Genomic DNA, 24,054 nt, shown 5'->3' with positions numbered 1-24,054 from the left:
GGGGTGTCTTTTTATTTTTTTTTTTTTCCTTTTTTTAAAAAAAAAAAAAATCACTGCAACTGGAACAGTTTCTGATCTCAAAAGGCAAGCCTCTCTTCCCGTGTGATCTTTATAATTTATACTCTTTTCCGTGAGCTTTCTTACCTCCCTTTTTTTATATCTCTCCATAATCTCTATACACACATATTATCCATTATATTAGTAGTGGAATTATTTTTATTTTATTTTTTGCTTTAGTACTTGCACCCTCACCACACTCTCCCGAGAACCAGAAGTCGGTTGGGTGTTTATATAATGAAGAATTATGGGGCTGTTTGATCGAGGTGTTCAAATGCTTTTAACCACCGTTGGTGCTTTCGCTGCCTTCAGTCTGATGACCATAGCTGTGGGAACCGACTATTGGCTCTACTCCAGAGGGGTTTGCAAGAGCAAAAGTGTCAGTGAGAATGAAACCAGCAAAAAGAACGAGGAAGTTATGACCCATTCTGGATTATGGAGAACCTGCTGCTTAGAAGGTATTTGATTTCCCATCTCCTCCCCCTCTCCACCCCACCCCTCCCCTCCTCGCTCCCCCTCCCCACCCTCCTCCAGATAAGTCCCCTTTCCATTCCACCATTTTCTTACTTCACTCCTTCCGCCACAGATCAAGGTTGCTTGGGTTAGTTTCAGAGGAAAGGAAATCAACAAGCAAAAACCATTCTCAACTCTCAAGCCTCCACCACCTCCCTTTCCCCAAACCTCTTCATTGGAATAACCTATGATGTGATGAAAACAAGCGATTGTCTTTAAAAGTCAAATGTGTCCTGCCTACTTCGGAATCATTAGGATTTGCCATTTGATGTAGTCGTGCCATCTATGGGGGGAAGGGGGGAATAATTGTCTCTCAACACTGCTCCTCTTTTCATAAGAGGAATTCAAAAATGTTCTTCCTTTCCCCCTCCTCCCCTTACTCCCCAAAAGTCCCAGACACATCATCAACTGCAAATCTCCTTTTTTAAAAAAAAAAAAAAAATTGTTTCTAAGAATCCTTATTTGGTAAATCCTAATTATTCCAGGATCTCAAGCTGAGTTCAAGAGCATTTCGTAATGTCTATGAGCCACACATATTGTTGGAGGTGACTGGCTGTGTGTGTATGTGTGTTTCAACATTTACAAAGTCTAAAAATACATACGTCTCTCACAGGCAACAAGCCCAAGTTCTAATAAACAGCAATTCACTTGCAGGTTAAGCTGAGAACCAATTCCCTTCCATGCAGAGTGACATGTCTGTTATCCAGAAGCGAGTAGAGTCAGCATTGCAGCCAGCTGGAGAATCAGACATTGTGCAGGGAGGCCAGGAGGAAGGCGAGGGCACGGGGAGGTTGAGGGGGGGACAGGAGAGCAGTGGGGCAGGGGTGTCAGCTGTTTGCCTTGATCATGCAGGGTCATTGGGACATGTGTGGTGGTGCATGTGCTGTGGGCAGAGGGGTCCCCACAGTGTAAAGCCTGGGTGACCAGGGTGCAGATGAAAGAATGTGCTTCTGAGACACACTAATAAGCACTGAAAAAAACTCCTGCAGGTCATACGACCTGCATTTAGCAACGGACTTTAATGGGAGCAACTGCATTTGAACGGTTACATAGGTCTGTGTGTACAAGCTACAGCCACCCGTAGAAAGACGTGCACAGATAGATACATGTTTCCATGTGGAGAGAAGGCTTATGTGCTTTGCTTCTGATTTGGACCAATACCGGAGGCTGTTGGAGGCAGCATTGGGAAGCAGGGACTGCAGGATTGTTTGTTAAGCTCAACATGGGATGGTGATGCAGGGAGTGGAAGCCAGGAGATGGGGGAGAAAAGAGCGAAACAGACAGGAGAGGGAGAAACTGATCTAACGCAAACTGAGCAAATGCAGCTCTTTGGGAAATGGTCATGTCTGGGAAAGAGCATCAGTTCTGTGCCCCCCTCCCAACATTCTTGGTGCAAACGGTTGAGTGATGGCTGAACATGTTTTGAATAGCTAAGTGACTTCATTGAGCGATGGTCTATTTGACGCATACTGCATTTGGTGCCCTTTCTCAATCCAAACTGCTGCCTCGAACATAGTCTGCATAGCAGCTCTATGCTGAACACTATATGCTCTTCCCCAGCCAGAGAATCAATATCGGGAAATTAATAGGGACTGTTTTAAACACACCCCTCCTTTAAAAAAATGAAGAGCCTTTCATGCAGCTAGTCATTACCAGCAGAAAGACTTCCATTTAATTAAACATTTATGGCAGACTTTTATTCCAAAAGAGAAGAAAAGCAAAGTGAATGAAGGCTGCTTTAGGGAAATGCTCACAGTAGCAATTCGCTTCCCTTGGACTTTAGTTAGATGGATGGAGATATGGGGCCAAGGGGTTGGCGGGGAGGCAGGACATTCTTTCAGGAGAATGAGGCCCAGGACCCGGGGGACTTGGTATACATATATATACTTCCTGAGGGTTATATCTGCAAATTCTTAATACTATGATCTTTTTAACATTTAATTGTTCCCAGAAGGCAAGAGGACTAGAGGGAGCTTTGGATCATTTTTGCATTAAAAAGCTTAAGTATTTTCATTAAAACCCATCTGTTTGGTGTCCACATCCCCAAACGTGCTGCCCAGCCAACCCCTTTAACTTTCTCTCCAAGCCACACACCCTCTCTCTCCCCGAATCATCCTTAAAAAGGTTAGAATTGCAACCCTTCCCAAGGGTTGTGTGATGCACACAGGAGCTGTGGGTTTGGCCCCTCTCCCTGGGCACGGGGCCTCTAAGCAGTGAGGGCAGGGCTGGGCCAGGCTCCCGTCGGGACTAGAATTCTATTTTCACTTGTAGCCGAGGCCCAGGCAGGAAGGGTGAGTGCTCAGGGCCCCCATTCAACCTGGCCGTTCATTGCCAAAGCCTCTGTCCACATGGGGCTTTGCAGGCCCAGGACCCCCTTAGGAAATCAGGCCTTGGCTGCTTAGGAAGTAGTTTGAAGATGTTAAGTCACTTATTTTCAAAGGCTGTGCTGATTTCCAAAGATTGTAAGTGCACTTTTTTCTGGAGGTTGGCCCAGATGGCCTCGTGTGCTTGCCTTTTTCTGAGCATTCACAATAGGGTCGTCCTTTATGGAAATCAAGTCATCAGTGCTTTGGTTTCCCCCAACCTACATTTTTTGTGAGAAACTGGACTTTCGAAAAGATCCCCCGTCACCTCTTTATCGTGCTTCCTGCCCGTACCTGAGAAGTTGTGAACAGATTTCAGACCTTCTACCCCAAAGGCTGCTAATGACTCCAGACAGAGCACAGCCCTGTCTGCTTGTGCTCTCTCCTGCTTTCACTGGGGCGTTTGCTCTTTAGATGATTTTTGTTGTTGTTTACTTCTTGATGAAAATAAGAATCGAAAAATATTTCCTTGCCTCTCTTGCTGCTCTTGAAATGAACTGGTCTTCTGAGGATGAGAAGGGGCAGGACCACTTGTTAGGGGTGGACACAGTGGGAGGGGAGAGGAATCCAGAAGAAACTACCACCTTTATGTTTTCCCTCTGCAGAGTGAGTAACAGCAGTATCCCTGTGTGAACCTGAAACCCCTGGCAAGCTGGTGTCCTTAGTGGGATGGAGGGGGTTAGGGGACAGTCTGCACGTGGACACAGGTGGGTGGAGAGCGACAGAAATTCTTGAACTTTTCACAAAAGTTGCGTTAAGAGCCTCCGGATGGAGAGACGAATTGGCCATTTCAATAAAATCTACAATAGGGCACTAAAACAGCTTGTTCAGGCAACGTAGCTGCGGGCCGTGTAGTGGCTGCCTGCCTAAGACATTCACCTCTGTGGTCACTGAAAGGAATCACTGTCTCCAGGGGAAGCAAGAAATTCACTCGTGTTTATTCCTGTCCCTCTTACCCTGTCCCAGCCGCACGTCACCCCCAGAGGATTTCCAGCCCTGCAGAGGAGGAGGCCCCAGGGTACTGCGTGGTCTGCAGCAGAAACGCACACGGCTTTCTCTCTCCCTCTCTTGCCCCTTCCCTTGCTGTGAGGCACAGCCGAAATCTTTCTATGTTCAGACTGCTAATTCCCTCTGCTGCATTTCCAAGCTCCTCTTCCTTCCATAGTCTCCTGTCTTCCCCTCCATGCACTGCTTCTCACGGAGGCTCTGCTGTCCTTCTGCATCCCTGCTCTCTTTGAGCAAGTTGTGTCTCGATTTTCCTGAATTGTCTTTTGCAAGTTCATAGCTGCATAGGCTTTGCTAGGCCTGCAAGGTGGCGAGTGCTCCATGCTGGGTTCAGCCAAGGCTCTCTTGTTCTGAAGAAGGAAAGGGTATGTCTTGTATGTTAGGAAAGCCAACTGCCTTTCCCAGACACTCGTGCCTTTAAGTGTGGACAAGCTGAATATGGAAGTTACTCATGGACTTTCATACTGTGTGTACACATGGCTCCATGATCCACAAGATAATTTGACTGTCTTTTGGCACTTTGCACACAGTAGGTGCATAAAAATTATTTATCAATGGACTGACTCAGAAGTTCTTAAAATTATTGAAATTAATTCAAGCATCATAAGGACATGTGACTGTGCCAATCAAGTAAGAGAGGGGGTGGGAATGAGGAAATCAGGCCGGTTTGTTTGTTCTTCCTGGAACTTTTTTTTTTTTTAAAGAATAATAATGAGTCATGAATTCATTATTATAAAATAAGAGTATTCCAAAGGAGTCAGTCATTGGAGTTGCACAGCTCCTAATTGGCTGAAGAAAAATTATCAGTACATTCAGCCTTTACAGGGAAGGAAAAAATAACCCATTGATTTTCTTCCCTTTTCTGCTTTTAAAGTATATCAAAGGCCAGTTTGATCTTAATACTCACCAGAATAGACACTCTGGGCAGAGAGCAGGCATTCTGGACCAGCCCTAGTTAGCTTCCCCAGAAGCTTCTGTTCTTTACCAAACTTGCCCACCAATTCCCAGGACCCTGAGAACAGTCCCCAAGGTCTTGGGTTCTGCTCAGCAGTTTTCCATAGAACCAGGCCCAGCATCCCAGCCATTTTCATCTTAGAATGAGGAACAAGCCCTGCAAGTCCCTGGCATTCACACTGCCCTCCTTGCCCCTGCTTCCTTTTATGGGCGATCCGAATGACGTGCACTGTGTGACACACACACCAGGGCACATGGACAGTGAGGGGCAGAGCCAGAACTCGAACCCAGGCCCCTCCTGCCCACCCTGCAAGCCTCCAGCGGGCTCCATGCACAGCCCCTGGCCTACTTGTACTTCTCATCACGGCTAGCACCGGACTTAGTCTGTCTGCACCTCACTGGGCAATCCCCGAGTGCCAGCCTGCATGTCAGGAAACCTGAGTTCCAAGGCACCCGACTCCCCGACATTCAGCTGCCCTGCACCATGCAGGGTGACATGCAGGGTGATAGTTTTGTCCCCAGTCACCTCACCCCCACGAGGCTGAGGGAATGAAACACTGAACTTCAGGTGAGACCCACCAGGTGCCTCTCTGGTTTTACCCTTTCATTTCGGAAGTGTCCCCAATGTAAACTATCCATTGGTTTTATGTTTGCAATCATTTTTCAGAAAATGGCAAATGTATGTCCTCTGTCACTCATGGAAGTTTACAGATGAAGCTTTGTGGGGTGGGGTGCAGTTGAAAGAATCTGCAGTCACACAGACCCAGGTTCACCTCAAGCCCTGCAGCCTCATGAGCTGTGTGGTTTGGGGCAAGTCATTTCATCTCCCCAGCCTCAGTTTCCCTTTCTGTAAGAATAAAGTATAACAGCCTCTTTACAGGGTGGTTGGTAGTTTAGGAATTGAATGAGTGGATATCTGTCACCTGCTTTCCACTGACCACCTTGTTGGAAATAGCAATCAGCAACCCCCAGCCCCTCCCCTCATCCATCCTCCTTACTCTGTTTTATTTTGTACAGAGTACTTTCCACCTTCTGGCACACTGCATAATTAACTCATGATATCTGTTGTCCATCTCCACCACTAGACTGGCAGCTCCACAAGGGCAGGGGTTTTGTCTGTTTTGTTCATTGCTGTAGCCACAGCAACTAGGACAGTGCAAGACATCACCCCACCTTTGCTGGCGAATGAACAAATGCTACAGGGTGGACCTTCCAAAATGGTGGTCCCTTCACATCATCAAAGGATTGCTCTTTAAGTTACATCCAATCGGCAGCGGTGGCAAAGGCATCATTATTTTGACATTCTAAAAAATAATGAACCCAACACAGAGAAAGGAAGGAAAGAGGGAAGAAATGGGGAGAGGGAGGAAGAGGAGGGCTCAATACACAAGGGACAATAATAAAGAGAATAAAAAAAGAGTGTAGAGAAAGGAAATGCCTGGGAAGGAAGTGCTGGGGGCTGAACATCCTCTAAATAGATGCTGGCCATGTTTTTCTACCTCCACATCATCAGAGTGTCTGTCACAGAGATCCCCGGGGACAGCTCCCCATGAGTGTTCGCTTCCACGTCAGTGGGGGAGGAGAAGATATGTATCCAGGTTGATTATGCGGGAGATTTTAAATTTTTTTCAAATTCAATAGTTGTTTTAGCCTTGACTACATATATTTCAGCAAAAAACCCACTTTCAAATTAAATAGGCACTGAGTTTCCAGATTAATTTACAGCCACCAATCAGTCCATTTCTTCAACTCATTTATTTTATTTATTAAATCTTTGATGAACCCCTGCCAAGTGCCAGCTTCTGGTCCAGAGCTTGGGGTCATAATGGGAAGTAGCATCCTTCAGGGTGACTGTCCTCAGAGTCCTGAGAGCTGACTAGAAGAGACAGACTCTACTTCAAGTAGACTCCCCAATGTATACACAAATTCCAACTCTGATAAGTGCTGCCAAGGAGAGTCACACGGGATTGTGCGTTTATAATATTATGATCATATCCAATTAGAGAAGGCGGCCCTGGATATCTGAATGTGAACGGATATCTGAAGAATGAGGAGGAATTAACTGGGTGAAGAGAGCAAGAAAGAACATTCCAGGCTGGAGGGCAGCAAGTGCAGAGATCAGTGAGGAAGAGAGTGAGATGAGTGCAGGAGAAGGCCAGGGTGGCTGGAGAACAGAGATGGAGGGGGGAGAAGTGTGCATGTGTAGGGGGTGATGGATGGTGTAGGATGGGAGATGCAGAGTAGTTAGGACCCAAAGGTGGGGACCTGTTAGTCCTGTTAAAGAGTTTTGCTCTTTGACTTCTGGCTTCTTTCTTCTAAGCTGTGTGACCTTGAGCTGGTTCATTCTATGCCTGCACCTCATTTGCAACATCTACTTAATGGAGATGATGATGCCTGTCCCTGAGGTGGCTGAGGCTTAAGAGCACAATGCCCTTCTCCTCCTTGTCACCTTCTTCCCACTTCCACCCCAGCCTGATTATGGTGGTCTCTTTGGTTTTAAAACTTCCCATGACAGCACAGAGAAGGGAGGAAATAGATTGATTCGACTCCAATCAACAAAATTCAAAATATATGGAGGTGTTTAGCCAACCCTGTGCTAAATATAGGGAGGCAGTGGGGAACAAGCCCCACCCTGCCTCAGGGACCCTGCAGGTGAGTCCCAGCAGGAGACCCTAAAGAAGAGGCATCTCACAAAACAGCTCCTCTTCATACAAAGTATCTCACAGAGCCTGTTGCCACCCCTCCACCTCACCCTCCCGCAAATTCAGAGGGATTCCTGGCATCTTTTACAATGTCAGGATCATTGAGGATTCGAGCTGGAATTTGAATGAGGTTCAGTTATATCATCAGACTTTTTGAAAATAAGAAACACCAAAAACTGCATGTCAATTTTTGTAGGATTATTGATAAGCTACTGTGGCCTAGCATCCTGATCCTTTCTCCTGGGCATATAAAGGAATTTATTCATTCAGTTCCATCTTTCCTCAGTTCTAAGACACCATCAGTTACAAAATGAGCTGTCTCCTTAAACAGCTTTCAAATGTAATGTACACATCAATTGTAAAACACTCTCTAATTTCAGAAATGTTGAAACTTAAAATATGTGCCTTAGAACCAAAGGAAGATGGTGAGCTCTCTTGCTGGCAGAGAGAAATGCAGTCAGGGTGCTGAGAGGGCCTAAGGGATTTCTTTAGCGTGCAGCTGGTATCTGTCTCATGACTCAGGAAGCAGCAGAGGAGACAAGAAGGTGGTCTTACCAGCACCTTCCTTGACAAGAAAAAGGGCAACAGCTAATTTTTGGTTCAATAGCTGCTCCCTGAGTACTTGCCAGGTACTATGTGAGAGTCTAGGACAGAGTCAAAGGCTCAATCTCTGCCCTCGAGGAACTCTTAGCCTAGTAGAGGAGACATACCAGTGAACAGACGATGACGATGGCACAGCGTGAAATACAAACACACGGGATTCTGGGAGTGCAGAGACTGGGCAGGGAGGGATGTCAGGGAAAACAGAGTTCTGAAGGATGCATCATAGGGGAGAGTGAGCCAAGGCGAGGAAGAGCACTTAAGACAGAAGGAATGGCATGTGCAGAAACAAACACAGATTCCCAAGCAGTCCAGCACAGCTGGAAGGTGGAAGCAGGGAGAGGTGAGACTGGGAGGTGGTGGAGACGGGACCCCAAAGGGACATAAATGGCTCACGGAGGAGTATGTTTCAGCACAGAAGAAAAGGGAGCCCCCGAAAGCTGGTGAGCAGCAGAGGGACACAACTGGCTTTGCCCACCAGCGAGAACACCGGATGCCAAGGCCCTCGTGGAGGGGGTTGGGGTGGGAACCAGTGAGACTTACAGGGACTGAGCGAAGCACTGTGAGGAGGTTGTTGCCGTAACCAGGAGATGTACACTGGCAGCTGCAGTAAATGGGTAACAAAGGAAGACGGGAGACGCTTATAAGCAACGTGCAATAGAGGTGCATCGCACCCCTCTATTCCCTTCTCACTCCCCAGTGCAACAAGCCTCCTTTGAACACCTACTGTGTGCTAGGCCCTGGGGTTCAAAGATCCAGGAAGTCTCTGCTCATATGTCACTTCTCCTGGCGCCTTCCTGACCACCTGAATCTGAAGTAGCCCCCAGTCCCGTTACCCTGGCTTATTTCCATCCTTAGCATTTTAACACTGGCTTTTCTCTTTTTAGCATTTACTTGTTCGTGATCTGTGTCCCCTATATGACTGTAAGCTCCATTAGGGCAGGGACCGTGCCCACCTTGGCACAGAAAGAGCCTAGGAGCTACATGTTGAATGAATGACTAAAAAAAAGTGGTGCCTGCCCTCAAGGAGCTCCCATCTAAGGAGGGAGATGGGCTTTTAAACAGAAACACCAAGCATCCTGGTACCAGTCTTTTCGCCTAGGCTTGACTGGGGCCACATTCTTGAGAACAGGCAGGGGGATTTCCCTTGCACCCTCAACCTGGGAGGCTCTCTAGGGGGAGGGTTCCCCAGACCACAGCTTGCAATCAAGCTTCAGAAAGCTGATCGGCCTCTGCAAACCTGCTCCCTCCTGGGCAGCACTCACCCTTCCTCTCAACCCAAATCCTTGTTAGTTATAGCCTAGCCCAGAGTCTGCCTCAGCAGCCCTGGGTCTGCCTCCGCGCAGCCACCAAGCCTTTGCCTTATTGACACTGTGTTTATTCACTCTTCCCTGAACTTCCCAGACCTCAGGTAGTCTTCCAGCTGCTAATGGGAATGCCAGGGATTCGGTACATGATCCCAGGTGCACAGTTGCTGGGCCTCGCTGTATGGGGAATCGGCACTCTGTAATTTAAATACCCCAGTGCCAGCCTCGCTCTGGCCTTGCCACCAGGCAAAACTCACTGGTGACTGGCTGTGGCTGACCCTGCAACCTTTCTTTATCCCAATTTTGCCCCATTGCTCTCCCTTCTTACTTTCTCTGAATAAAGGGTCATTCATTTCTGTCACATTTTCCCCCACCCGGATTTCTGTCTGCACATATCTTTTATCCTTCCTGAATTTTCCCTAAGGTTGAGAACTCTCCTCCCCAATTTTCCTCCAACATATTTTACAAAGAAGGAAGCCCTGAAAAACTTCAATACTAATAATAACTACAGTAATAATAATAATAGCTTATTACTTGTCTAGTGCTTTCTTTGTGCTAAGCACTCTTTTAGATACTTCCCAGAAGTTAGCTCTTCTTCAATCTTCACAGTTCTGGAGGGATATGCTATGATACCCATGTCTCCATCTTAAGAGGCTCAGAGAAGTTAGGTCACTTGCCCAAGGTCACACAGCAAGTGGCAGAGCTGGGATTCCAACCCAAGTCTGTCCAACCCAAAAACCTGTGCACAGACTTCTACTATACTAATCATATTTATAATTTTCCCCTGCCCCCAAAATCTATAAATAAATTTCTTGGAGAAGTTGAAGGCAAGGCTAAGCAGAAGTTGTACTCCGTGCATGCTGAAGTCTTCAAAAGTTTGATGCTTGAGTAGGATATGCTCCTTACCCCGGGCAGAGTGAGGAAGAGGAAGGGCTGCCGGGTTTTCTCATTGCTGTGAAAACAAAGGGTGCCTCAAATGCAAGGACATCCTTCTCCCTGCAGTTGGTGCAGAGGGAGTGAGTACACCTATTCCCGCTCCCCTGCCCTCTGCCTGGAGGGCTCCTTCCAACCACACTCTACTTGTCTTCGGGACTCAGCTAGGTTGTCACTTCTCCCTGGGTTACGTTCCCTCCCTCTTTCCTTCCACAGCACCCGCATGGGCCTCCAACAGCATCTTCCATCTTCTCTGTTGCTTGTTTCCATCTCTGTCTCCACCTCTAGACCATGAGTTCTCAACTATTTCTTCAACAAGATACACTCAGTTACTGCTATGTACCAGTTACTGTCCTCACCCCGGGTTTACAAAGGTGAAAGAACACGGCCTCCACCCTCAAGGAGGCTGTGCTCGTGGGCGACACATGGGCACAGCGAGCACATGGCGGGGGGGGGGGGGGGGGGGGGGGGGGGGGAGCGTCCAGGAAGAGGTGTGAGAGAGTGCAGGGTGTTTTCCAGTATTGCTGGAGAAGCGGGAGTGCAAGGGAAGGTAGAGGGAGGTGTTAGTACTGACGGGTGAGATCAGACAGAGGCCACATCATGAAGAGACGGTTATACTGTGTAAATAAGCCAGAGAGGAAGCTGTGGAGAAGGAAATAAGGTCAGACATGCATTTTAGAAAGATGGCTCCAGAAGCCCTGGGAAGTAGAGATGGGAGGAAGAGCACAGAGCAGGGAGTCCAGTAAGGAGATGACTGCATAGCCCAGCGAGTGAGGCAGCTGACCCAGGGCAGGGGATCCACAGGACCTGGGAGCTGTCATTTGTGTTGAGTAAGGTGTGACAGGGAGTGACCTTCAAAAAGGAGAAATGTGCAGGGAGAAGATGGTGCCTTTAATCTTGGATAGAGTGATTCCACACCTGAGTTTCCAGGGCCTAGCCCAGCGCCTGGCATGTAGTAGGTGCTCAGTTCGTGTTTGTTGAATGAGTGAAGAACGAAAAGCTTTGCATCTAAGATTAGGATGCATGTGTAATCTCAGGTTTTCCTCAGCACCAGCATAATGCAAGTATACATATGTTCTAGCCAAACCTGGAGTTCGTGTCAGCTTTGGTATCCAACAGCCTGGGTTCAAATCCCAACCTATCACTTACCAGCTGTGTGATCGTGGGCAGGAATTTCACTGCTCTGAGTTAATTTCCTCACGTGTAAATGGGGAAAAGCAGGTCTCACTCATGAGCTGGTTGTGAAGTTTCAGTAGGATGCTCTGAGGAAGGGAACTAGCAAGGTGCGGGTACAGAGCAAGCTCTCGAGCTACACCAGGTGCTGTGAGTAACAGCAGTGTGTTTATTATTGATTATGCTTCCAGCTGCAAATGGTGACCTGCAAGTGAGCTGTGCTTGGCCTTCAAATGTTCTACAAATTGAGAACTTTCCTATAGAGAAAAAAAATCCCTATTTTGGGTTTTCCTTGAAAAAATCAGATTTTTGTCACCCTGTGTCCCATTCCTGCTTGGGAGCAATCAGTGGGAGCTGGGCAGCAGATGTCCCTTCAGGTGTGGCAGGTGCTCTGCAGTTCCCCAAGTCCCCACCACTCCCGAGTGTCTCTTGTGGCTGCTTTTCTCTTTTGGCCTCCCTCTGGCCTCTGCGAGCTCTGAGTTTGCAAACACTCCTATCTGCCAATGGCAAATTACAGGCGGAGCTTTGTCTTCCCAGAGCTGAAAGCGTTAGCAAAACAACACCAGCCAGGCAGGGTGTAGCAGCTAAGAGTGACTAAGTCCACGCATCTGTAAATAAATGCATAAATATCCCACATTCCCAAGCAGTGTTTGCTGGTAAGATTCAGGTGCAAGGCTGGCCGTATCCACTCCCCTTTACTGAGCGTCTCTAGGATCAGTTGTTGCTTTTAAAGACAGAGCCTCTCACTCTCTTGGTGCCACCCTCACAGCTTCTTTCAGAGGCTGACATTTTCTGACCTTGACCCCAGTTTTGGAAGTGCACCCTGCCATGCAGACCACGTGGTGTGCTTCATTCAATAACTAAATGACAGGCGCCAGGGAGCCAGTCCTGAGTTGCCAGTGCTGGCTGAAGAGAGAGAGGTGGGGTTAAAGCTGGAAAATGGGGCATTTTCTACTTTGAATTTTCTCCTCAGAAGACTTCATAGAGAAGAAAGAAATTTCAGAAGCTTTCTTGGTAGGAAAACAGTTACCCAGCAATTGCTCAGAAAGGATGTGAACTTACAAAAATGTACAGTTTGATCGGAGAGAATGGTTGGATCTGATCCAGTCAGACAATTTGTGAGTGTTTGATATGTCAGGTTCTGTGCTAATTCATGGGGCACAGAAAGAAGTCAGCTCTAAAGCAGGGGGGCTGCCCTGATTCACCACCACCACCAGCACCACTGATATCACTCATCCTCACTAGTCTTTCTTGCCTAGTTTATTTTTTTCATCATACTTCATGCTCTCTGAACTTGTCTACAGTGTACATTATTTCTCTCCCAAGCAGAATGTGACCCCTGTGGGACCAGGGTCCTTGTCTGTCCTATTTACTGCCATAGCCACAGGATGAGACCAGCACCTGGCACATGGTAGATGCTTAGTAAATGTTGGTTGGATGACAAAAGCCATGCTCTGCTCTGAAGGAGATCAAGGCCTAGAAGAAGGAGCCAGGCATGTACTGAGACCATTACCAGTGAGCTCAAGCACTGATGAAAGCATGTGTGAGGGCCAGACAAAAGAACAACTCTATTTGGGGAGGTTAGGAATGTGGTCCCCCTGTATAGGGTTTTGGAGAATGAATAGGAGTTTGCCAAGTAGAAAAAGGAGAGAGGCATAAAGTAGATAAAGGAAATGAAATCACCTGAGGCTGCCCCCAAAAAGGGTGAGGTCAGGGAAAGAGCAAGCACTCAGGTCCAGAGCAGCGCTTCTCAAACATTAATGTGAACACCAGTCACCTGGGGAATCTTGCTGACCTGCTGACACAGAGGTCCAGGTTGGGGCTGAGACTGTTTCTAGCTCCTAGGTAAAGCTGATGCCACAGGACTGTGGGCCACACTTGGGGAAGCAAGGCTTTGGACTATGGCCAGTGGGTTCTGGTGGACATGCATCTAAATCCTACCTCTGGGCCTGTTTCCTCGCCTCTGAGATGAAGATGACAACCTTTCTCCCAGATACTGAATAAATTCAGAGTACATGAATTTGGTAAAGCCATTAGTTTAGTCCTGAGCACTTCATATAGTATGTTTCAGCTAATATTGTTATTTATGGCTAAAGGTGGTGACTAGAAGTGTAAGAGGAAGGAATGATTTTCCCCTGAGAGCTAAGGTTGCTTGAGGGACTCCTGTGTGTTGGGCTCTGTCCTAGGACCACACACATGTCCTCTTCCTTAAGCCACATGGTACTCTATAATACGGGTGTTAGCATGATTCTCCTTTTACCAGCAGGAAACAGGAGTGCATTAGGTTCCTATTGCTGCTGTAATAAATTACCACAAACTTAATGGCTTCAAACAACACAAAAGTATTATCATACAGTTCTGGAGGTCAGAAGTCTGAAATGGGTCTCACTGGGCTGAAATCAAGGTGTTGGCAGGGCTGAGTTCCTCCTGGAGAGTCTAGGGGACAATCCATTTCCTCACCTTTTCCAGTTTCTAGAACCTGCCCACAGTCCTTGGCAAGTGGCCCCTTCCTCCACCTTCAAAGCCAGCATCAGACAGAATCCTTCTAATGCTGCAACCCTCTGACACTGATTCTTCTGCCTCCCTTCTCCATATTTAGGGGTCCTTGTGAGTACAGTGGTCCCACCTGGAGAATTGAGGCTAATCTCTCATCTCAAGGTCAGCTGATGAGCAAACTTAATTCAATCTGGAACCTTAACTGCCCTCTGCCATGCAATGCAACACAGTCACAGGTTATAGGAATTTGGATGTGCACATCTTTGGCAGGCATTATTCTGCCTAGCCCAGGAAGTGAGTGCTTAAAGAACTCCCCTAATGTTACAACCTCAGAATGGTTCACCTGGTAGGGAATTTAGAGCTTGTATCAGGAAGGATTAGGTTTGACTACAAGTAACAGAAAAAGAAAATTAAAAGTGGCTTAAATAAGACAAAAAGTTTATTCTCTCTCAAGTAAATCAGTCTGGAGACATGAAGTAAAAGTCTGATCTGTAGCCTCCACAAACTGGTTAGCAGTACAGGCTCCTACCAGCTTCCTGCTCCACAATCCCTGCAGTGTGGCCTTTGACCTCATAGTCTAGTATGGCTGCCAGAGCTCCAGCCACTGCCTTCACATTCCAGGCATCAAGGTGGGGATGGCACAGAGAGACCAAGGCCACAGGCACCTGTCACCTGGCTCTTAAGGAGTTTCTGAAAGATATCACATATTTTTGCTTTGTTCTCATTGGCCAGAAGTTTGTCATGTGACCACACATTAGCTATAAGAAGATCTGGAAAATATAATCTTTATTCCAGGTGGCCACATGCCCATTGAAAAATGAGAGGTTTTGTTGCTATAGGAAAAGGAAAGAGGGAAGGCAACTAGTGGTTTTCAGCAGGGTCCTCAAACAACATTTCATTCAAAGTTGTTTCGTTATAACATTGATGAGAAAAAATTGATTATGTGGGGGGAACTCACTGAAACCCATGAGTAAGCATGCTCTCCCTGTGTTTGTGTGGGTTTTCTCTGGGTACTCTGGTTTCCTCCCACATTCCACAGACGTTCACGTTAGGTGATTGGCACGTCTACATGGTCCCATCTGAGAGAGAGAGAGAGAGAGAGAGAGAGAGAGAATGTGTGTGTGTGTGTGTGTGTGTGTGAGTGTGGATGTGGGTGTGAATATGGGTATGAGTGCAAGTGGTTCATCGATGGAAGGGTGTCCTGTCCATGGCGGGTTCTTGTCTTGTGCCCTGAGCTGCTGAGAGAGGCTCCTACCACCCATGAACCTGAACTAGAATAAGCAGGTTGGAAAATAATTATCTTAGTTGTTTTTATTCATCTTTTTTAAGTGTATACGGCTTACTTTATTTCAAAGTTTAATATTAGAAGTGTTTGGGGTCTTTATTTAGAAGTCTGGTGATGTTTTTGTGACCAGAAATATGCTATAGAAATGTAACTCTTGTTTCTGTTAATTAGCCTATGGTCAAATTGGTTTTGTTACATGTCATTTCACTTAAAGTCGCAGTTTCCAAGAACCTATGGATGACTTTAAGTGAGGACTTGCTGTATCTCAGGAGCTCAGCTACTCTGGATCCTCACCTTATGACTGAAGACTTTGAGGCCCAGAGAGGGGAGGGACTCGTGGGTGCCATGCAGCCAGCTGGCACCAGTGCTGGACTAGAACCCAGGGCCCAGTCCCGCCCCTAGCACAGTGCCTGGCACACAGTAGGAGCTCACACAGTAGGAGCCTGTGGAACTGAGGGGGCTCTGCCATCCCAGAGCACCACACATGTCCCTCTGGACCGCATGCTCTGCAGCTGCCTCTCAGGGCGGATGAAACCCCACCTGTGCACAGGGCAGACTGCTCTCCTGGGTCTCTTCATGCCCCTTCCTCCCAGCGTGCATCGCTGCTGAAGCCCTGGGTGAGCTCCGTGCTTCTCCATCTGTCCTACAAAGGCACATAAAAAGGCAGCAGGGTTTGGGGAAAGGGAGCCCTCAAACAGCACTGAGAATTGGAGCTTTCTCCCTCTTCCAGACTTGCTCCATTACGGGACATCTACTTTAGAGATGGGGTTTCATATCCGGGGTGGTTGTGGCAGGAAAAGGTGTCTATTGTCTTGGCATCCACAGTGTTCATTTTGACACAGTGAAGGGAAGGCTGGGGGCTAATCAAAGCCAGAAGCCATGTGGCAACTCTTGCCTTTTTCCCACAGGCTGCAGAAACCAGAGCTTGGCCCTAGGGCATCCACTGCCCCTGCCAGTGCAGACGTGCGCAAAGATCTGTTGTACTTTCTTGTACTTCTCAGGTTTCAAGTCTTTGTCTCCTCAACCAGACAGTATGGCCCTTGAGACAGGACGTTGTAAGATTTGTCTCTGTGCCCCATTTACTGGCACAGTGCCTGGCACACACTGGTGCTTGATGAATAAACAGGGGATTGGCCAATAGTCAGAATAAAGGAACTACAGCAGTGTCTAGCACATAGTAGGTTCTCAGCAAAATCTGTCATGAAGGAAGGGAGAAAAGCTGAAAGAACGGATGGGAAGGGAGAAAAGATGAAAGAACGGATGGAGGAAGGGAGGAAGAAACTGGTTTGAGTGTCAGCTTGCCACAGAAGCAGCAGCTCAGGGAAGGAACAGCGGAATCGCTCCCCGGACGACCGAGTTCACAGGAGAGCCTGAGGACCTGGCGTGCAAGGTCTGTTTCAAAGGGCCTCCCCTCCCACTTGAGAACACTGTGTCTTTCCTGCTTCCCAATGGGCCTCCGCGGCCGCAGTACCCAGTACAAGGACGTGGCCAGAGGCAGAATGGGTGGGGTGGCTGATACGAGAGGAAGAGTAAGCATGTCAAAGTCAGTGGCTTCTCAAGCCGTGGGAGAGCAGGCGACGGGTGGGAAAGGACGACAGGAGGCAGAAGCTCAGCAAAGGAGGTTGGGTGGGGGAGGGGCGAGAGCACAGGAAGGATGGCAGAGGCTGCTGGGAGAGGGGAAGATGCCTGGGCGCGGGCCGTCCCCTCTCAGAGCAGATGGAACCCTGGAGCCAGGGGGCTCAGGGCAGTTGCTCAGAGCAGAGAAGCAGCAGCAGAATGTGGAGAGGGGACAGACACCCCCTTCCAGCCCACAACACTGCCAAAGGAGAACTCGCTGAGACCTACCCGGCAGGGGAGTAAATATTGTAGACTGATGATGAAGCCACAAAGCCTGTGGCCAGGACTCGGGCTAAAATTACAGGCGAGACAACAGGACCGCACACCACAGCAGCCAGGACCATAGATTTTCCCTGGAACCCAACCACTTCCTGCCCTAGTTTCTTCCCTGGTTGACTGGGCAGCACGATCCAGCAGAAAGAGCCCTGTTTGGGCATCAGACAGGCCTGGGTTCAAATCGTGACTGACTCTGCAACCTCAGGCAGGTACTTAATCTCCCTGAACTGCCGTTTCTTATCTGCCACAGAAAACAGGAATAATGATGTTTATTAAGCAGTATGTTATAAAAATTAAAACAATCTGTATAAAGGATATGCACCCAGAGTAGGGGGTCGAAAGATGGCTGGTGTTGTTTTAAATCAAGATTTCCCACCCTTCAGTCATTTGGGTGCCACCTTCATTATTTTGGTCACAACCAGGTACCACCTATACTGCTATTTAACCAATCACATATCTTTAAATTGATCCCATTTCAGCGTCATCCTAAACAATAACATTCAAGGAATCTCTGGTTGACCTACTAGTTAAATTTTTCACACACATTAAAAATACTCAGCTTGCCCTGCAGGGCGTGGCTCAGCGGTTGAGCGTCGACCTAGGATCCAGGCGATCGGGGTTCGATTCCCGGTCAGGGCACATGCCCGGGTTGTGGGCTTGATCAATGGCTCTCTCGTCATTGATGTTTCTATCTCTCCCTCTCCCTCTCCTTTCCTCTCTCTGAAATCAATAAAGATATATATAAAAAAATACTTAGCTTAAATCTGCTTAACTGTTCATCCCTATACCAACCAGATTCATCTCAGATACCACATGGTCCATCATTCATTTTGCAAAAGCACCATTCTGACTAATAAACCACCCATCAGGTTTGAAAGAACTGGAGAAACTGGTGTCCCTCCATCTCCATTGCTCACCAGTTTTCTTCTTTATTTTTATTTTTATTTTTATTTTTAATTTATTTTAGAAAGGGGAAGGAAGAGAGAGAGAGAAACATCAATGTGACAGAGAAACATCAATCGGCTGCCTCCCACGTGTGCCCCGCCCGAGAACAAACCCACAACCTGCGTATGTGCCCTGGCCAGGAATCGAAACCGTCACCTTTTGGCGTACTGGACCATGCTCCAACCAACTGATCCACACTGGCCAGGCCCAGCTTTCTTCTTTAGGTGATAAAGGGACCCTGGGATGGAAAGTGAAGAGAAGGTCAGAGACAATCCACAAAAATCGCTTTGACTCTAAAAGTCTGTCTGTGGTATCAGGAGTAATGGGCTCCTAGTTACAACTCAACCCATTTTTCCATCTGGAGAAGATGGTGGTGTGGATGACAGCCCAGGGAGAGAGGTTGGGAGCCTGCCTCCCTTGTGACACACCAGCTTGAGCTGGAGAATTTCCCCCTTGTTTCCCTGCAGGATCTTCAGATGCCCCCTCCCAGGACCACCAGAATAAGAGGAATTAGCTCTCTCCTCTGCCTCTACTAGACATTAGCAGCTTTCCTTCTCCACCCTACAGTCTCTCAAGCATAGAGGAATTAGCCCCTAGTATGAAAAGATACGACTTGGAAGAAGCTATGAGGTTTCTCAGTAAAGATTGTGCCAGGGAGTGGCTGGGGGGAAAGGGGCGGCCTTGTGATAATAGCAATAGAAATGAAAGATAATAGTAACGAGTGATAACAGTAATGAGAGAAAGGATTTGGGGGAACATCAGAAGGGTTTGGAATACTGTGACACACAAGCCCAGGAGTCTCGAGGGCTAGGAATCCAGGCGTTGGGTCAGAGCAGAGGAATACAAGGATTTCCTTCTATAGCTTTGGTCTTGACTCAGCCACTTCCTTTCATGGGCTTCACAACGCCCCCACCCCTTATCTATAAAGTACACACCGAACTTGAAGTGTTGACCTTCACCTCAAGAATGTTTATCCTGAAGATCCAGCACTGTCTCCTTAGATCCTACACCACTGAGAAGAGACAGTTATTTCTTAAACAGTTAAACAAATCAGCACAGTATTAAAGATATAAACTAATTTCTGGGCATTAATGTGGGAGCCTGGAAATAAATCACAGCTGTGAACGGAGAGGCCAGGAGAGAGAGACAGGATGCCTAAAGGAAGAGCTAAGAGAGGCAAGCGTCCCCTTTGGAGGGGCCTGAGCTGTCATGAACTAGTTGGCTCTTAGAGCCCCCTTTGGGATGGCAGGCATGGGGGAAGTAAGCGATCTCGCAATGAAGCTGATGGGATTTTAATAGCCAGACAGATGGCCTGAGAAAAAGGGAAGATTTTTTTCAAATGAGGGAAAACACTTCCATAGCTTCCCTTCAATTAAAGCAAAGTGAGATCCCTCCGTGTCTGGAAGATTTATCACCATTATTAGTATTGTCAGTTTGGAGGTCTTCTTTTTAATAACTGCATGACTGAGCATCCATAATAAACGAGGGTAGTATTTTCAAGCAAATTAGAGGGTGTAGCTGTCCACTGACTTTCAATGCAATTATTATTATTTTGGCTTCATTTGATTCCACAATTTAGTAATAATTCCAAATAATTGTGGCGCTCTTCTTATTTATGCAATCAAACATTTATCACTTATTGGATTTTTTTAATGGCCATCCTCCTAACAAATGCAGGTTTCATACAAGCCAGCATTTCTCAAAATCTGCAACACGAAACCTGAGAAGAAGAGGCAATACACAGAAAAGGAGACCTGCAGAAAGAACAAGGACAGAGAGGGAAGGAAGAGAAGGAAAACAGTATCTCTTGCACGGCCTCCTACGTGCCAATCATTTTTATTTCATCCTCAGAGCAATATGCAAAATCTGTCTTAGGATCCCCATGTTTCAGGTGAGGAAACTGAGGAGCTGAGAGATTGCGTAATTGCCCAAAGTCACACAGTCTGCAACTGCGGAGGTGGGAGTGAGGTTTAAGACTCTCTTCCCTCCAGCATGGGGCTCCTGCCTGCAACCCCTCCTCCAAGTATCTCCAAGCTGTGGGAACCACCCCCATCCGTGGCGATGGGCTGTCTCGGAGGCTCAGCTGTGAATAAGGGGCACAAGTTCCCCCAGGAACTCCGCCTCCTGGCCCGTCTATGTCACACCTCCCTAATTCAATTATCAGATTCTCCTCGTGGCTGAGCATTGTTAGCTGGTGGTAGGGCGAGCCTTGATCCCCAGGAGCATGCAGCCCATCCTTTGGCTGCACCAGGAATGGGCATGGTATGGGGGGGGCGGAGGTGATATGCAACAGGAAACATACGTGTGCCGGGCCTACACCTACCACCTGGGTGCTCTGGCAGGACTGTATGCACCTTATTTCATTCAGTCCCATAGCATTCCCTGCATGGCAGTGATCCCAGGGGCACAGCTGTGACAACTAAGGCCAAAAGAAGTTCAATAATTTTTTCAAGTCAGTCCCTGGTGGAGTTGTATTTAAACCTCAATGGACTCCAAACATTAATAGTTAATTTTACGTCAGCATCAGAGTCATAAATTTTGATAAAGGCAAAAGGAAGCAGTGGGAGAAATAAGGGATGTGACCCAAAAAGAGACTCAGAATAAGTGTGGCTGCCCAGGGACTATGGATTTAATTCCTTTCCTGCCCCAAAGCTGACACTCAAATCTGATGAGCACTCACTGGGTGGTAACAAAGTGCACGTCATGGGGCTGAGGGGCCAGGTGCGGCCCAAGGGCTCTGATTTACTGCCTTTCTTCTACTTTACACACTTCTGACTCTGAATAAAGAGATGCACTCCCTTTCCCCACATAAAGAGAAAAAAATTTAGTTGTTCTTTGGCAACTAGGAAAGGTCTGGTCTCTCTACTGGGGCATGTGGAAGCATCCTCTGTATTCTAAGGTTTCCATCAGGCTCTAAGCTCTAAACCAACTGCAAGTGAGGGTAGAGGGATGAAAAAAAAAAAAAAAAATGGGAGAGTCACAGAAACAACCAAAAATAGAAAGAAAATGATGGTAGATAGAGACAAGTGACAGATGGTAGATAGATAGATGGGATACAGACAGATGCAGAGGTAAGCTAGATCGATAGAAATAGAGATCTTGAAATTCTCACTTATGAAGAAAACATATAAAAGCTCTTAAAATTTAAAAATAGGGAATTTTTTTCTATTTCTTCTTTATAAAGGATAAATTTTTAAGTAAAGAGGTTGATAGGATAAGAAAAGATTTGAAGAGGTAATGGTCAGGATCAGAGTTGTTCAGATGTGATGGTGGTGATGGTAGTGTTAACAATGAAGGTGGTGGTGGTGGTGGTGGTGTTGACAATGAAGGTGGTGGTGGTGGTGGTGATCATGAAGGTGGTGGTGGTGGTGGTGATGATCATGAAGGTGGTGGTGGTGGTGACAATGAAGGTGGTGGTGGCGGTGGTGATGACAATGAAGGTGGTGGTGGTGCTGGTGTTGACAATGAAGGTGGTGGTGGCGGTGGTGATGACAATGAAGGTGGTGGCGGCGGTGGTGATGATCATGAAGGTGGTGGCGGTGGTGGTGGTGACAATGAAGGTGGTGGTGGCGGTGGTGGTGACAATGAAGGTGGTGGTGGCGGTGGTGATGATCATGAAGGTGGTGGCGGTGGTGATGATCATGAAGGTGGTGGTGGTGGTGGTGGTGGTGACAATGAAGGTGGTGGTGGCGGTGGTGATGATCATGAAGGTGGTGGTGGCGGTGGTGATGATCATGAAGGTGGTGGTGGTGGTGGTGTTGACAATGAAGGGGGTGGTGGCGGTGGTGGTGACAATGAAGGTGGTTGTGGCGGTGGTGGTGACAATGAAGGTGGTGGTGGTGGTGATGATCATGAAGGTGGTGGTGATGACAATGAAGGTGGTGGTGGTGGTGGTGATGATCATGAAGGTGGTGGTGGTGGTGACAATGAAGGTGGTGGTGGTGGTGACAATGAAGGTGGTGGTGGTGGTGATGATCATGAAGGTGGTGGTGGTGGTGGTGATCATGAAGGTGACTGTGGCTCTGATGAAGCTGGTAGTGAGGATGCTGATGGTGTTGGTGAGGAAGAGGTAGCGATGAAGGTGGAGGTGGTGGAGACAGTGATGACTGCGATGGTAACAGGGATTGTCATCATAATAACTGACATTTGGAACAGTCTGCCTAGTTTTTAAAGCCTTTCAGGTTGCATTACTTCATTTTAGAAGAAAACCTGTTCAGAACAGTATGCTGGATTTTTCAAAACAACAACAATTTCTAATCCTAGTTCCCCCCTAAGTATCACCCCAGTTTGGTCGAGTTCAGAGAAAAGGGAGGAATGTCCTGGGTCCTTTCTCTGTCAGACGTGAGTGGACAGTTAGATGGGGATGAATGGACACTTGGGAAACTAGGGAAGTGCTACAAAAGCCCTCTCCAGTCTTCCCTCAACCATTCACCCCCATCCCAAGGTTTCTCACTCAAATCAGTCCCCAAAATTGATAGTATGTAATGCCGTTGTAACCTGATAGCTGATTTGTAGCTTTTATAAAATGCATAAGTGATTATAGTCTGGCTCCTAGTGATAAATAAGAATCATTTGTAATAATGAAACATATTTACTTATTAATTAGGTAGCAGCTCAGAGTGAGCCATCCATGGAGAGCAAGCTCCTATAACCTCTTAAGGAGGCCTACTGATATAGGCCATGGCGTGCTCAGTGGCTGGTGCATTTGATCTTTTCTACCTTTTCTTATAAAGAACTTTATCTCCTCTCTGTCCGCCACACTTCACCAGAGCTATTCACACATCATTTTTTTAAAAGAAAATTCAAAATCCTGACACTTATGCTGCCCACAAAGTGATTTCTTTAAAAATAACCTGATAACTGAATATCAGATCAAGACCTGGTGGCTGTGCAGGCTCCTCCGCCCATACCAGGTGCTGCAGTAACTGCCTGCTCTGAGCTACACCAAGAACTTGAATTGGGAACCCCGTGTCCTTGGGAAGGGGGTTTGGATGGGATCAGTGACCCTGGTAGGCTTGGAGAGTGAGGGAATCAGGTCAAGCTCCTGTGAGTGCACCTGGGACGAGTACAGGTTACTGTGCAGAAGTGAAGCCGAGTCTCCAGTGTTTTCAGAGGAGAGGCTGGTGTCCTGGCAGCCGGGAGAGGAGGAGGCTTGTTCTGGCTCCGGTCCGTAGGAGTGGGGGAGGGGACAGGTGTGAATGACTAGCGTGGAGGTGGAAATTAGACCAGATCTGTAGTGCGGGGAGATGTAGGGGGAATGTCATCGCATGTGCATGGGGAAGGATGGAGACAAATTGGGTCATGTCTTTGTGGAAATGATGAGAAAATTGGGTCAGAACTGTGGGGGAGAAGGCTGGAGAACTGGGTCGAGTCTTTGGATAGAAGGGGGAATTGGGTCAAATGTGAACATGTGTGGAAAGAGGGTAGTGGAAGGTGACAGAGAGTGGGCTGGTTCTCTGAGATCGGGGGAAGGGGAATGAGGAAGCGAGGAAGCGAGGAAGCGGCTTTGATCGGCGCGGGGGTTATAAATCAAGCTTCTGTGTTATGCTCATCTCCTCCCAATTCCATTGACTTGCGGGCTCCCCTCATGTAAGGTTAGACAAACCGTGTGTCATAAATCTCCACCAGGACAGGGTGAATTCATTCTGCAGCACTTTGCAAGCCAACCCGTATTGGCATTTGGGGAGGTGACAACTCTGTAAGTTGGTGTGGCCTCATTTTACGCAGGACGTAAGCCTGGTGAGCAGCCGCCCTGCCCTCCCTCTGGGTTTCAGCATATCAACAAATTCAACACCCATTCTCTCCTCTTCCCAACCGCTGGCATCACT

General features: G+C 47.5%; 1 protein-coding gene across 1 annotated transcript in view; it reads left to right on the top strand.

Moving 5' to 3' along the window:
* Positions 1-304: 304 nt before the first annotated feature.
* The window catches only part of CACNG2 (calcium voltage-gated channel auxiliary subunit gamma 2), a 98,175-nt gene continuing 74,425 nt past the window's right edge, over positions 305-24,054 (top strand). Inside the window, exon 1 of the mRNA XM_016223422.2 lies at positions 305-515. Within this exon, the coding sequence (XP_016078908.1) occupies positions 305-515 (211 nt within the window). The remainder of the gene's footprint in view (positions 516-24,054) is intronic.

This window comes from Miniopterus natalensis, chromosome 2 (genome assembly GCF_054644295.1).
Source record: "Miniopterus natalensis isolate mMinNat1 chromosome 2, mMinNat1.hap1, whole genome shotgun sequence".
Taxonomy (NCBI): Eukaryota; Metazoa; Chordata; class Mammalia; order Chiroptera; family Miniopteridae; genus Miniopterus; species Miniopterus natalensis.
The sequence above is the reverse complement of the archived record's forward strand: the minus strand, read 5'-3'. Positions and strand labels throughout refer to the sequence as shown.